General features: G+C 47.6%; 1 protein-coding gene across 1 annotated transcript in view; it reads right to left on the bottom strand.

The window, feature by feature from the left end:
- PCSK9 (proprotein convertase subtilisin/kexin type 9) overlaps positions 1–15673 on the bottom strand; it is a 28480-nt gene that overhangs the window by 4284 nt on the left and 8523 nt on the right. The window contains exons 3-11 of the mRNA XM_081196884.1: positions 12748–12871; positions 11266–11399; positions 8557–8698; positions 7641–7837; positions 6014–6197; positions 2414–2584; positions 2002–2150; positions 1691–1871; positions 356–537 (exon numbers count right to left, since the gene is read on the bottom strand). Coding sequence (XP_081053010.1) covers positions 356–537; positions 1691–1871; positions 2002–2150; positions 2414–2584; positions 6014–6197; positions 7641–7837; positions 8557–8698; positions 11266–11399; positions 12748–12871 — 1464 coding nt within the window. The remainder of the gene's footprint in view (positions 1–355; positions 538–1690; positions 1872–2001; positions 2151–2413; positions 2585–6013; positions 6198–7640; positions 7838–8556; positions 8699–11265; positions 11400–12747; positions 12872–15673) is intronic.

Raw genomic sequence — 15673 nt, 5'->3', positions numbered from 1 at the left:
AGCCTCTTATACAGAGAATCCCACAACCCTGCTGCCACTGCGCCTGGTTCAAGTATCCCTGCCCAAAGAAATGGACTTGCAGCTAAAAGACCACAAGATCATTGTGCAGAAGGGTCCCGTGGTCTCTTAGTCAGCTTGGGCATGGAGCAAATTCCAGTAATCATATGGCAAGTGGCCTCCACTTGAGGCCCAAAAGTGATTAAACTCTGCCAGAGGTTGAAGTTAGGCTTGAAAGAAGCTGTCTGTCATAGCCAGCAGAGTAAGTGGTGAGGTGCATGCTTCTCCAGGTTTCAAATGAGCCCATGGACCCACAATGGTTGGTGACTCATGCCCTAAAGGAACGACACCCACATACCTTTGCTGTGTACTCCAGAGAAGAGTATTCCTGCACCTTGCACTCTAGGCTGGGCGCATGGCAGCAGGAAGCATGCACGGTTGCACCTGCCTGGCCAACACACTGGTCACGATGGCTTTCTGTCCCCAGTTCAGGTCTGATGCTGTCACTGAAATCTCCAGCCAGAGAATGAGAGCTGCAACCTGCCAGTTTAGATCATATTAGGGTATATGCTCAGTGACACGGGTGTGTGTAGATGAATGCAATCATGGGTACAAGTTGATTTGGAATGTTCACATTGGGAATCTCCATTTTTGTTTGTTCTGTTTGCTTTGGTTTATATTGCAAGTCAGAAATTAGCTGGGGTATGGAAGAGGTTTCTGCATCAGCATCACATTCTGCTTGTCTGTCCCCACCCACTCCAATTCACATCATCATCCTACCACATGTTGTCGTTTGCAAGAACCCAAATATAAACCCAAATCACCCAATTTGCTGTTCTTGAAAAGACCAAGCAGTAGTGTGGGATACAGCCTTGTCTGTTCAGACCTACTGAAAGGCCTGTTTCCACAGGCTGTTTTGCCCACTTGGGTGTGCATGCACTGTACTGCTCATGGGCATTGTGCATGCATAAGCAATGTGTGCGGATGTTGCCATGACAATGCAATAGGTTTACATGCTGTTTTAAGGATCCTTGACCAGTACTTGACTTTCCGGCTGCTTTAAAAAAAATAAACTCTGCTTGTGTGAGTTTAGAGAAAGGTGTTAGTCAATTTCCAAATAAATTCTATCCAGCTTTGAAGAATTCCCCAAGTGCAAATACAGTTGTACCTTGGAAGTCGAATGGAATCCATTCCAGAAGTCCGTTCAACTTCCAAAACGTTCGGAAACCTCAGTGGTGCTTCTGATTAGCTGAAGGAAGCTCCTGCAGCCAGTCAGAAGCCCCGTCGGACGTTCCAGTTCCGAAGAAGGTTCGCCAGCTGGAACACTCACTTCCAGGTTTGCAGCATTCGGGAGCCAAAATGTCCAAGTACCAAGGCGTTTAGGATCCAAGGTACGACTGTACTTATAAACTGTTCCATTTTCATTACCGGTAGTTATTAATTGTGCAAACTATGCAAGCTCAGAAAGAGTTGCTTGCAAATGTCGCACAGTGGTCCCAAGATGGCAGGTGGGAAAGCCCATCCCAACCCACACAGTGCAATGCTGATGGGGCTGGGGCTGCATCAAACTATAAGATCTGCAAGTGTGCCACAACACATTATTGGCCACATAAGTCTGGGTCCAGTAAGGGAGTCCTCTTCCCTGCACAGAACCTTCCTTGGCAACACAGAGCCCACAGCTGTCGTCACATACCTGTCAATACATGGCCGTCCTTGGTGCAGCTGACACTCTGCAGTGCCGTGCCCTCTGCAGTCTGCGAGGGGGCATGAACCTGGCAGTCGGCTTTGGGCCAAATGCAGCACCTGGCAATGGCATAGACGCCTTGGCCCCCAAATCGATTATGAGCCACACACTGCTTCTTGCCTCCGTAATCCTGGAATTTGGAAAGCACAGCAGTGAGACACAGGGAAGTGCCAGCAAGCCTCCATAACCCACGGAAAAGCTTGTGTCTGCATGTAAAACAGCAACTCCAAAACGTAGCCTTGCCCCCCACAGAACATCACCTCCATGCGCTCGCCTCGCCGCTTGCCATTCTTCGATAAGCTTGAGCAGCTGAACATTTCTTCGTTGCTGTTGCAGCGAGCGGCAGCTATCGACTTGCTGGTTGACCCCGACAGGGAAGACCACACGGAACGACAGTACAGCTGCTCATCTGAAAGGAAGTGGCTCGTGGCCATTAGAGGTGCCTAGCAGTGCCCCACAGAGTGCAGCTCTTTCCCTGGTCCAGCCAACTGGAGAACACACACGCATTCACGAGACCCATCTCAGGGAGGTGCTTGGGAACCAGTCAAAAGTTGAGCTGGAAAAGTGGCATTTTGGAAGGCGGGAGGAGGGGGACGTCAAATGGACCCTTGTCATGGCCTGTCAAAGCTTTTCTACTAAAGCATGAAGCCAACGAGAATAAGGATCACTCACCTGCTACCAGTTTGGAGGGAAGCCCAGCTACCCTGTTTGGAGTTAGTAGCCTCTGGTCTTCTGGAAACCAAGCCTCATTGATGAGGTTTTTTCTGGAGAAGTGGATCAGCTTCTGCCTCAACTCGGAGATGGACAGGTCAGGGTTGGAGTTCAGAAGCATGGCTGCAATTCCTATGGAAACGTGCATATTACTCTGCATTATTTGACAGCGGCTGTGTGTGTGTGTGTGTGTGTGTGTGTGTGTGTGTGTAACTAGATTGGGCGATTATCTTTTTCTGTTTTCTGTTATCACAGAATTATGTTTGTGTGCTGTGAAATTAACAGCTCAGTGTTTGGGCTCTCTTGTGTGCGCAGCTGTTTAGATGGAATTCACGTTGCTCTTCCACTCATCTGGGCACGTGCTTGAATCTCTCCCATTGACCTCAATGAGACATAAAAGTGCTTAACTTTGGCTGGATTGTACCCCGTAGTCTGTTCTACATCCAGGCTACTTAACTGAGTCTGATGCTCTTGCCAAAGAGAGAGAAGAAGAGGCAAGCACAGGCAAATGTCTGCTTTTTTAGAAAGGCCCCACAGAAGATACTTGGCCCAACACATACATTCACTGTGGGCAGAGAGGTTCTCTGATGGGTGCACTGCTTTACTCTAAAGAGCTTTCCCATTCACTTCAATGGATGGAACAGCCAGTTTCTCCATGGAACGGAATGGTGCACACACCCAGGTGGTCTTGGTCAGGATAAAGCAAACAGCAAGAACCACCTTCTAATCTGCAAATTGCTTTGTTGTTCTTGGGCGTTTACTTCTGCCGATAATTCAGAATACAAATTATTCAGCCATCTGGAACTCCTTTCCTCCAGTATAGCCTAATCGGAGGGGTTATTTCTGCGTTAAGTAAATGCCTTTTCCTTTCCTCCCCTTCAAGCTGCATATTTCATTTCTTAAAAATATCTGTTTTTACACTCGCCACAGGCACCCTCCAGGATGCACAGAACCATTTAGTAAGGAAATGTGTTGGCAGCAGTTAACTCTTTGATGCATTCAGCCTTTGGCCCAACAGCCCACGAGGCATGTCACTATCAGACCATGACACACACGCTGGCATTCCCAGCTGCAGCCGCACAAAGCTGCCAAATGAGCCTGAGGAGCGGGGGAGGGCGAGAGCATGTGCATGTGCACACGCCGGGAAAATATTCTGTGGCGTAAAGGTCAGGCTGTCATTTCACATGGATGTGCCCTGCCAAGGCCACAGCTTTCAGACACTGAGGATCTGATGGGCCACAGGGCAGATTCCTAGCTACTTACTTGTTATCTATCAAAGTATTTATATGCTGCCACCCATCTCGTAAAATATCAGGCCGATGTACAACAAAATGTCCACCATGCAATATGAAACACCATTAAAAACCCTTTCAAAATAATCATGAAAATGACTGGCTGATAACCCCAAAAATTAAGCAGATGCACAGGTCTTCAAAATTTGAAAGCCTAACCAGCTCGAGGAGTGTTCCACAGGATGGGACCAGCAACACGGCATGCTCAGCTTCCAGCTGAGTCCAGTCAGGGCTCTCTGTAACATGCCTGGAAGCATGTGGGTAGCCATTGCAGATGTTTTAGCAGAGGTGTCACATGCAGTCGGCCATTTGCCTCCATTCTGCACCAGCAGGAATTTCTGGACTAGGCCCAAGGGCAGTCCTACATGCAGCATATTGCAGAAATATAGTCTCGAGATTACCAATTTGTGAACTACAGTGGCTAGGCTGACCCAATCCAGATACAGCTGTTAGCTTGTGTACTGGATGAAGCCGGTAAAAGGCACACCTATAACCACAGAGGTCACTTGCTTATTTATTATTTAGGAAATTTATATCCCGGTTTTCCTCTCTCGTTACAGAGGCTGTAATAACACAAAGATGTTGCAGGGTTTCTGAAACTTGGGTCTCCGGCTGTTTTTGGACTATAACTCCCATCAGCCCTAGCTAGTAGGAGCAGTAGCCAGGGATGATGGCAGCTGTAGTCCAAAACCAGCCAGAGACCTAAGTTTCAGAACCCATGCTCTAACGGGTTTGAAATGACAAATACATACTTGGGAGAACCCTCAAGCTGTGTACCTGCTCCTTTAGAGTGCAATCCCAACCATAACAGGCAACGGCCCTATCTTCCAGACATGGAACCACCTATCCACCCTGTCTTCCCAGGATTCAAATTCAGTGCATCAGCCCTCATCAAGTCCACCATTGCATTGAGGCACCGGTCCAGGGCTTGCACAGCCCCCTCCTATTTTTAGATTTTATGAAGAAACAGAGCTGTGGGTCGTCAACATACTGGCGGCAGTGTGCTCCAAAACCCCTAATGAGCACTCCCAACAGCTTCATATTGATGTTAAATAGCATTGGGGACAAAATGGCGCCCTATTGAGCTCCATAGCATTAGGACCAGGCCAAAAAGCACTTCCCCTGATGTTACTTTCCAGGCTTGAACACACAGGTAAGAACAGAACCACTGCAATATAGAGCCTCCAACACACACACACCCCAATCGGTCCATCTAGGAGGAGACCATGGCCAACCTTTCCAAAGGCAGCTGAGAGAAACAAGGTTGAGTATGAGAAACAAGGTTGCCCTCCCACTATCTCATGATAAAGGTAATCCATCAGGTCAACCAAGGCTGATTTAGTCTTGAAACTAGGCTTAGACCCATGGAGAAGCCCTATGTACATAGAGTCCCTTTCACACTACTGCCAAATGTGGGATGAATCCAGCGGGCGCATTTACATCCAGGGCACTGGCAGAGGGCCTTCTTGGGAGTGGCACCCACCCTGTGGAACGCCCTCCCACCAGATGTCAAAGAGAAAAACAACTACCAGACTTTTAGAAGACATCTGAAGGCAGCCCTGTTTAGGGAAGCTTTTAATGGTTGATGCACTATTGTATTTTAATATTTTGTTGAAAGCCGCCCAGAGTGGCTTGGGAAACCCAGCCAGAAGGGTGGGGTATAAAAAATAAATTATTATTGTTATTGTTATTGTTATTAGCTAGTGCAATCCTCCTCCTGCCATCATGCATGTGCTTAATATGTGGGACGGGGGGGGGGGAATATCTATATGAAAAATAGCCATCGATGAATCATGAAGCTGCAGGAGTGGAGGCATATCTGTAATTGCATGCAGTCCTGAGTGATGGGGGCCACTATGAGGAAAACCTTCATTAATTCACTGTTCTGTGTTAGGGTTTTGACTGCTTGATGAGATAGAGAAAATGAGGCGGGAGAAAATATTTGCCTTTCACCATTGAGAATGGGAGGCTCAAAACGACAAATTCAAAGGTCACATCTGCACCGGGCCATTTGAAGCACGTTTAACACACATTTAAAGCACACAGCTCCCCCCGCCCACAAAAAAAAAATTTATAGGAACCACGGTTCACCTCTCACACAGAGCTACAATTCCCAGCATCCTTGACAAACTACAGAGGATTCCTTGGGGGAAGCCATGTGCTTTAAATGTTTGGAGTGGGTGTGACCAGAGACACAGAGAGATTCCGTGAGTTCGACCCTGCTGGGAGCCGTGCAGCAGTCACACAAATTCTGCCGTAAGGTCTTTACCTGCCACGTGCGCAGCTGCTTGGGATGTCCCGCTCTGCGAGGTGAAGCAAGTCGTGCAGTCGCTGGAGGCACCGATGATATCGTCTCCGGGGGCGAAAATGTCCACACAACGGCCAAAGTTGGTCCCCAAGGAGCCCATGGAAGCAGGCTGGTCCTGAACATTGGTGGCCCCCACCGTGATAACCTATGACAACACGAGACCTAATCATGGCTGGCGTGGAGCAAAGAAGAAAGGCAAACTCCTAGAGTCACAGAGGGTCTTAGATGGCAGAAGCCATCAAATGCAGGAAACCTCCAGCAGATGGACTGTCTGTCCTCTGCAAGAGACATCCCACTGCCAATTGGCCTGAGTAATTAGTTCCACTGTCAAACCTACCTTTAAACTCTAGTGTATATTTAAACAGCACAAGCACAGGGTGCAACGTTGATGGGAAAACACCCAGAAACACCAGGAAGAGGTCCTGTCCACCCCAGGTGTTTAGAGCAGGGGTGGCCAGGCTTACTGGGCATAGGCCGGATCACTCCCGCGAGATCCTCCGTGGGCTGGGCTGGCGCAGCGCAACGCCGGAAATCACGTCTGTGCATGTCCGCGGTGCCGGAAATTGCGGTGCCGGAAATTGCTTCTGCGCATGCCCAGACGCCGAAAACCGTGCCTGTGCAGAAGCAATTTTCAGCGTCTGGGCATGCCCAGAAGTGATTTCCAGCACCGTGGAAGAGTCCCCACGCTGCGCTGCTCTGGTTTAGCACAGTGCATCGGGACTTGCCGACTGGGCGGCTTGGTTCGGTGGCAGCTCATGGGCCTTAGATTGCCAACCTCTGGTTTAGAGCATTCTTACGCTGCTTCAACAGTTGTGGCTTCCCCCAAAGAATCCTGAGAACTGTGGCTTGTGAAGGGTGCTGACCTCACAGAGCTACAACTCCCAGCACCCGAACAAGATTTCAGGATTCTCCACGACTATTATCATCAAGTGGTATAATGGTGCTATAGGGAGAGAGCATGGTGTGGATGTGACCAGAGACTCCAGAAAATATTAGCGTGTGTGTTTTTAATGGCTACTTTCCTCCCCAAACCATCTTTTCCCCAAAATGTCACTAGAGATCCCAGTTAATTTGAACATTCCTCTTCAGCCAACTCTATAAGTGGGCTGTGGTATAGACCCTGCTCTGAGAATCACAACCCACAAGGCTAAGTGCCAGCCTCCCCCACTTTATATCTGGAGTCAATGTAGTCGCAGAAAGGAACCTGTGGCTTGGCCAAGATATCCGCAGCATGTTCTAGGGCAGCAATCTTTCTCCATCCGTAAGCTGCCCAGTCCTTGGTTTGGAGGATGCAGGTGGCAGCAGTCGCCCATCTTTCCATGCCTTGCCCTGGAGTGCTAATATTCCATCAAATGGCAGGTAGGCTAGCCCAGGTGTGTGCACCAGTCAGTACTTGGCAACCGCACAGTGGATGAGTGGCAGGTCCGTGCGGCAAACTGTCTCAATGGAAGAGCGCTGTGTTTACAACCATGTGAAAGATGTACCCGTGATGAGATAATCTGGAAGCTTCCTTGGGGCACCACAAATAATTACTGGACTACTTTACTACGGGCCTAGAACAAGGGAGCAAGCTAACCCTCTCACGTACCTCTGGTTCTGATGCCGGTGAATACAAGCAAGCATCTTCCTTGTAGTTGCCCGCTGCAGCGATTATCACCACCCCCATCCGGACCATCAGGCGGCAGGCCATGTTCAGAATGTGGCTGTAGCCACCAGCCAAGGGAAGCAAGACAACCAGAGGGCTGTAGGGCTGGATATCCAGGGTCTTCTTAATGAACTCCAATCCTGTCATGTGAAAAAAAGGAAATGGGCAGCTGAGCTGTCTTGCTCAAAAGAGAGAGCACAAGGCACGACTCTTCACAGTGTGTGCTTTGCCCTGTTTCTGAGCTGGGGAGACAAACCAGTAGAGCACATGTGAAAGAGGGAAAGGAGATTTTTGTACACACATCTGTCCTACTATGCAGAAAAGGAAGGAGAAGAAAACGTCTTGTTTGTTTTAAAGTTAGGAACCATGAAAGTGCAATGGACAAAAGGGTCAGCCCTTGATAGCACAAAACAAAAAAAACCCCAGAAGACTTTTGTGGGACTTGAAAGACAAACATTTGTTATGGCAGAAACTTTCTTGGGCTAGAGTCCAGCTGACAGGTCCATTCAACCATTAAAGTGGGCTGTGGAGGTCAACATACTTCCACTAAATTCGTAAGTATTTCTCCTTTGGGGTCCTCAAATATGAAACCACAAAATAAGCTCCGTCTCTCAATATAAATTAGATTTTGACCGCATTCTCTCTCTCTCCCCCTTTTGTTTTTAAACCTGACCGGGGGGGGCCAAACAAAGCGAGAGCTGAGTTCATAAGAACTGGACTGAATATCTAAGTCCATTCAACCTAACAGGCTCCTCCCCCAGGCGGTGGTGGATCAGCAACATCCAAAGTCTGGCTGGGATTTGACAGATTGGACTCCAGAGTTCTGCTCCCCCTTGACGAACAGCTGCTGCTTACTCACCCATCAGAGTGCCACTCACAGTGCCCTTCCCCTGGCAGTTGAGCACTCGGAGGCTGCTCACGCTGGCTCCTTTGGCGATGCCGGCATCCCTCCCACTCACAACGCCAGCCATGTGGGTCCCGTGGCTGTCACACTTGCTGGCCTGCCACAAAGCATAAAGTTCGCCATTCATCACCTGCTTCTGCCCCCTCGCGCACACCATGAATGGCAATCCTTCACGTCCTCGGGTCTAAAACCACCCTGCGGCCTCTGCGTGGCTAAAGAACCAAGTGGTTCCGTTGCCTTCAACAGACATGAGGAAAAAGAGGAACCCAAAGAATGTGAAGTACTGAATTATATTACAGAATTCTAAATTAATTTTTACTGAAAACTACAGTGGTACCTCGGGTTACGAACTTAATTCGTTCCAGAGGTCTGTTCTTAACCTGAAACTGTTCTTAACCTGAGGTACCACCTTAGCTAATGGGGCCTCCTGCCACCACCGCGCAATTTTTGTTCTCATCCTGAAGCAAACTTCTTAACCCGAGGTACTATTTCTGGGTTAGCGGAGTCTGTAACTTGAAGCGCCTGTAACCTGAAGCGTATGTAACCCAAGGTACCACTGTATTTGGAAAAAGAGCAATGGTAGAATGTCGGGGTGATGTGAAGACATAATTCAGGACAGTAATTGATTAAATGCTACCATTATTGGAAGGCGCAGGGAGAGAAGAATAAATGCTCCCAATGTAAAAGGGTAGGCATGACTGGAGCCATAATTTCATCCTTTCAAAGCTATCTTGAAATTCTATTCTGTCCAACGGCCCCATTATTCACCCCTTCGCTAGACAAAAACAACTGAACCCTTTTATCTCATCTTGTGAAGAACTGACTGCTCTCCCTCCCCATTACTAACATGCTAAATCGAGGGGGGGGGGCTGCAGAGGTCAAGAAAAAGATTAGGGGCTTTAAGCAGATCCAGGTTGTGCCGCAAATATGAGAGGCTGGAAGCCCCTTGATCCTTCACATAAGGAGTGATTGTCATTACAGATAAAAAGCAGCTGAACTGCCTCTGGCCTACTTGCTCAACTGACACTTCCCGCTTCAAGAAAACACCATCCCAGTGGTGCCGCCAAACACAGTAACACGTTTTTATGAGGAATTCAGCAACGGAATAAGGGAACAAGTTGTCGGCATGACAGCTCACGTTAAAAAGCAAGTCATGAATGTTACAGGGCCTCCCCTGCCATACACATACGGTTAAAGCATGACAAGAGCACATGGGGCCTTTCAGATGCGACAATAACTCAGCAAAGCACAAAAACGTTGATTGATAATGCCTGAACAAAAGCCTCACTGTGACTGAAGAATCCAAGGGGGAAGCCTGAAGAAGGGGGCTGGCTGAAGCTGGCTTTCACACTCTGCCCACCTTTTGACAGCCCCTCCCCCTCCCCCAAAACCTCTCCCTGGAGAAAGGGGACCCTGCTGAATGGAGCAGGCTCTGGTGTAAAGGGCTAAGGGAGGATCCTCAGAGGTCAGGTGGAGGTAGCTCCTATAAGGTGCTTCTGCTCAATTTGCGAGGACTGGCTCCTTCCTCCTGAGCGCACTGCACCTGAAGGAGCGTCTCCACCCCCATCGTTCTACCCGGACACTGAGGTCCAGCGCCGAGGGCCTTCTGGCTGTTCCCTCACTGCGAGAAGCCAAGTTACAGGGAACCAGGCAGAGGGCCTTCTCGGTAGTGGCACCCGCCCTGTGGAACGCCCTCCCATCAGATGTCAAAGAGAACAACAACTACCAGACTTTTAGAAGGCATCTGAAGGCAGCCCTGTTTAGGAAAGCTTTTAATGTTTAACAGACCACTGTATTTTAATACTTTGTTGGAAGCCGTCCAGAGTGGCTGGGGAAACCTAGCCAGATGGGCGGGGTATAAATAATATATTATCATCATCATCACATCCCACCCCATTCAACAAGGTACCCCAACCCAAAGGAGTGGCTTTTCTGGGGTGGAGGCCATCAGGGTTGAAAAGTCAGCTTCCACCAGACTCCTTCTGTGGGCTTTCCCTTCAATTCAACCCACAGAGGCAGGATGAAAGCCCAGCCTCAGGTGTCAAACTGCAGCGCAAAAATTAGTTGGTATGAAAATTTTGGTTCAATTTTATTTGAAAAATGCTGCCCTGGACCTTATCTCACTGGCTTTAGGCCTCTTAAGATGGCACTCAGCATGTGCACAGATTTCCACCGCAATTGTGCCATTCAGTCTGGAAATCTCCATGCAATGTACATATCTGAAACCACCTTAAGAGGCCATTCTGCCCTGGAGGAGAGGAAGTGACCCAATGGGAAGACTAGGATCCAACATCTTGGTCAGAGGGAATCTGGCTGCAGTCAGGTCTGTCCACAAATGGCATCTCACTGGGATGCACAGAAGCACATTCAGCACCCACAATGGTGAGTGTCTGTCAAAGAACTCACCCACTTCCCAGGGGTACAGTTGCGAGCATCCCTTTTCAACATAACGAAAAAGCGGGCCTGAAGAAACTGACAGATTGAATTACACATGCTGCTCCCACAGAAACACCGTAACTGGTGCTTAATCCCACAAATCTCCTCCAAGGACTAAAGGTTTCAGGGTTGAGCCATCATAATAAACATAGGGTTCTAGCAACGTCCCTGGTAAAAGGGGAAGGTGGCAAGAAAGTCGTCATCGCTCATGAAGCAGAGCTGGCGTACCTGTCGGTGGAAGCGAGTGCCATCTTCTTCTGGGACGTTCTCAAATTCAGTCATGAACACTCTGCCCTCGATCTCTCGGTGGTTGCTCTGGACCCCAGTGTCCAGCAGATAAACTTCAACCAGGTCGCCCCTGTCTAAAAAGAGGAGAGAGTCAGCCAGTGACGCCAAGAGGCAGTGAAGGCATTGCTCTCAACGCAGCATCCCAGCATGCCAATATACAATGAGGTTTATCTTGCGCAAGCAATTTATAAAGGGAGCTGCTCCAATTTTGTCTTGTACGGAGCAGGCAGGAAAGGAAATGGAAGATTGGACTTAACACGATTATCCCTTCTATTCTGGTGATCAAAGGCAATACAAGTGAGTTGGCTGCTCTGTTTCTGTGTCGTTAAGGCCAGATTTGCAATCTTCGGAAAGCGGAAATTGGGGTGGGGGTGAGTCAGTCTACTTCGCTATTTAAAAAGTGAAGTAGCCTATCCAGTAATTATTTGAGGTCTCAGCATTTAACCATCTAGTGGTTTTAGCAGAAAACAAAAAGAGATATTCAGAAAATCCACTCTGCTTATTGTTAAATTTATGTTTTAATCAGAAACATGTGTATAATGAAGTACATGTTTTAATTTCTCCCCCTTCCCCGCTTCCTCCTCCCTTCCTATAAATTCTAATTGTTACTGATACAAAATACCTTTTACCCATCAAAGCAATCAATGCAATTTACTATATATAAAATTTCATATCTGCAACAATTGTAATCATTTTGGCACAAACACCTATTTCATTCATTTATTAAACTTACTAGTTGCTTGTCACCTGAAGGTCTCCATTTTGACACAACTTTGTTAATAGATTCAGAAACGTTTACCTGAGTACTTATGGTTGTTTTATTTCCATTTTAAATTTCATGTAATTGTTGCATGTCATATGCTCTAAAGTAAACAAAGATGTATCCCAATGCAATCATGTTGAACAGTTTAGAGAAGGAAATGAATAAAAACTATGTTGCAAAAAGAATACATGCAGAGCAATTCAAAGCAACCCTCACACCAAGCCGGGTTGGGTGGGTGGATTCAGCAAGGCTGTTCCTCTGCTCATCTCCACTGGCTCAGCCCAGTCAGCTGCCAAGCATGGGGATGAGAGGCAAGCTGGCAAGTTATTCGCCAGCAGAAAGCCCCCAGATGGAGTTCTCCTGGGGAAAAAGAGGGGCAGGACTAAGCCAGCCTGAGATCCACTGGATCTGGAGCTGGTCTCGCTATTGTCATGTGACGGTCTCAGGCCCAAATAGGGCTGTAAGGGCAGCAAGCATGTGAAACAGGGCCTTATTGGTGGTGGCCCCACACCCATGGAATGCAGTCCCATGTGAACCACATAGTGGCAGACCAAGAAATCAGTGATAGGTAGCGCCATCCCTCTGCATAGGATTTTGTTGTTGACTCCATAGATATTTGGCATCTCATGCACACATGGTTGAATGGAAATATCACCTACTGGGAGGATTATATTCAGTAGATCCGTCTTGCACAGGGACAATCCGGCCCAGGTTCCAGGGAATGCTCTGAGCAAACACATAGGAGTCTTCTTCTATATAATCCACATGCGGTAGTCTCAAAGCCTGCACAAAAGACGACACGGGACGAACGGTGCAAGTCATGCAAGAAATATCATCGACATCATCCTACTCTTCTCCTAAAAGTATACAGAGCATATAACAGGAATGGGGGATCTGTGGGCCTTCAGATGTTGCTGGACTACAACTCCCATCAACCTGAGCAGTGGCCATGTTGGCTGGGGCTAAGGGGAGGTGGAGTCCAAAATCATCTAACGGAATGTGGAGAGAGGCCATTTGTGTAATTTCCTCTTCTCCCTGCAGCTCCTCCCCATCAATGAGAGAGCATCTGGAAATTCAGATTTATACAATTAGTGCCCTGGAGCAACAAATCCACTTTTAAAAAGAAACTGGTTTCGAAAGTGAGCGGGAAATGCACCGAAAAGTAGGTCAACAGAGGATTAACATGCAGATGGTGGCTCAAACAGATCAGGACGAACGCTCAATAAAGACTGGATACAATCTAAACTCTGTGTAAACCTTGTGCAAGCAAATCAGGATGAATGCTTAACAGGTGAACTGGAGGAGCTGTGAGTGCGGCTCAAATTGATCTCAACAGAACTGGGGTGTCACCACTGAGAAGGCCCTGCCTTGTGTGGTGACCTGCCCATCCAACCTTGTTCCATATTCATTTGGAAGCACAAGCAGAATCTTCCTTCCCTGCAGGAATCAGAAGCCAGTCTGGCTGGTACTGAGGAAGATGAAGAGACATGCTGGAATGAGGAAGCCTAGCAGGGTGGGAAGGTGCTGGAGATTTAGGGCAAGGGTAGGGATGAGAGAGGAAAATGAAAAGGTTGGTGGTGGTAAGGACAGGAGTGCAGCAGGCAAGGCGGAGGGGCTGAGAGAAGGACTCGGGAACCTTTGGTCCTCCAGATGTTGCTAGACTGCAATCCCATCAGACCCAGAAAGATGGCAGGACAGAGACCAAAGACTTCTCTTCTTCTCTATGCACAACATGTCCTCCTTACAAAATTGTGCAGGCTTCTGTTTCATATATGTATTCAACTACGCCTGACATCCAGCAACATCACTTGCTCCCGTAACTGTTTCTGTGAGTCCATTCCCTTCATTGGGCAAAAAGATTCCTGCACTGCAGGGGCGGAACTAGATGACCTTGGGGGGGTCCCAGCTCTACAATTCTCTTAATTTTATAATCTCTGATAGCTTTGTTTTTAATTTTCTTGTCATTACCATTACAAGTTATGCAGCTATTCTCGAACTCAGCATTACGGCGGGTACTTAACAAATGGAAAAAGACATACTCCTCCAGTTCTGGATAATTCTAATAGCAATGCCAATGTCTGACAAAATTCCTTCCAACGTCTGACATCTAGCTCATATTTGCTAATTTCCCCTTTGCCACCATTTAGGGAGCCTTTCCAGCCTCTTTTTCTCAAAGCAGCTCCAACTGTTGTAGCGGCAAGTCATAAATTCTCCTGTGTGCAATCAGCGCTTGAGACCTTTGTTGGTAAATATCTACTGCATGCAGGAAGCACACCATTGACGGACTGTGGGAGAATCTCCTTGCTGCAGGCTAACTCTGTGGTCGCTGCCCCCCACAAACATACACCAAACACGCATACACAATCTCGATCTCTCTCGTGCTCCCACACAAATTCTAATCCTCTCGCCCATTCTCTCTTTGGGTATGTGCATGCATGCGCACACATCCATCTGTGAGCGCTCCTGAATATTTTCCCTTCCACTTCCCTTATGCGTGTGCAGACAAGCCTTTGTGACCGCAAGCACAGCCACACAGAGGGCATGAGATGCTCTTCCCTGCACCTGTCGCAACTTGCACATGGATGTCTAAAACCCTGCAGAGAGAGCCGTGTCAACGAGTTGTTTTAAAACCCAAACCAGGAGTGTTTGCATTCTGCATCGGATGATTTCCCCTAAGCAGCGGCACACCTGGCATCATCTTTAGCGTTGCAACGCTCTTAAGTCCTCTGATTCGCCGACTTTCACAGAGCTACCAGCCTGAAGCGTATCTGGCATCATAAGCGGCTAGGAAGTGATTAAGCAAACCTATTTGCCTCCGCTGAGTCTTGCATCACTTTGGATTTCTCAAATGGCACCTGCCTTATCGTAAGATTATGAAATGTTTGGAAAGGACCACTGGGTTATCAGTTGTCCTGTAAAAAGCCATAGGAGTCCATGCAAATATGCCCTTCTCAGAACGCAAGGGGAAAAGCCATCACAAAACACCTCCCAAACACTTCCCATGGGGACAAACAGGAAAGCTGCTTCTTATTTGTATCTTGCCAAGGAGGTCAGAACATTAGCCGTGCCATAATCTCATAAAGTCAACACAGCATGCACTCCTGCCCAACAAGAGAACGTTGTGGCTGAGCAGGGACCTGAACCTGGTATTCACATCACCATAACAAACCCAGCACTCTGAGCCAAAACACCACACTACAGTCATTCAAAGGCTGTTGGGGAAATTGGGAAGCATCGTTTGGTGGCAAAATCATTCCCAGCAACGCTGTGATCACTGGATGGAAGAACGCTTTTAACTGTAAAGCAATTACTTTAAGAATGTTCTAACTGTAACTGCTTTTTAACCAAACGTTTTTAACCAAAACTTTTAGATGTTTTTTGTTACTGTTTTTTAGAATATTTAAACTGCTTTAGAATGTTTTTGCTTTGCTTTCAAATTGTATGTCTATCTGCAGCCCTGGGGCTCCTTGGGGAGGAAATAAATTCAGTGAACAAGTTAAGTATTTTTCTGCAGAAAAAAAAGATCCATTTTAAAAAATGCATTGTTTCATAATATCAATTAGTAACATAAGGAATGAGTACAAT

The sequence above is a fragment of the Podarcis bocagei genome, assembly GCF_964188305.1.
Source record: "Podarcis bocagei genome assembly, chromosome: 5".
Lineage (NCBI taxonomy): Eukaryota > Metazoa > Chordata > Lepidosauria > Squamata > Lacertidae > Podarcis > Podarcis bocagei.
The sequence above is the reverse complement of the archived record's forward strand: the minus strand, read 5'-3'. Positions and strand labels throughout refer to the sequence as shown.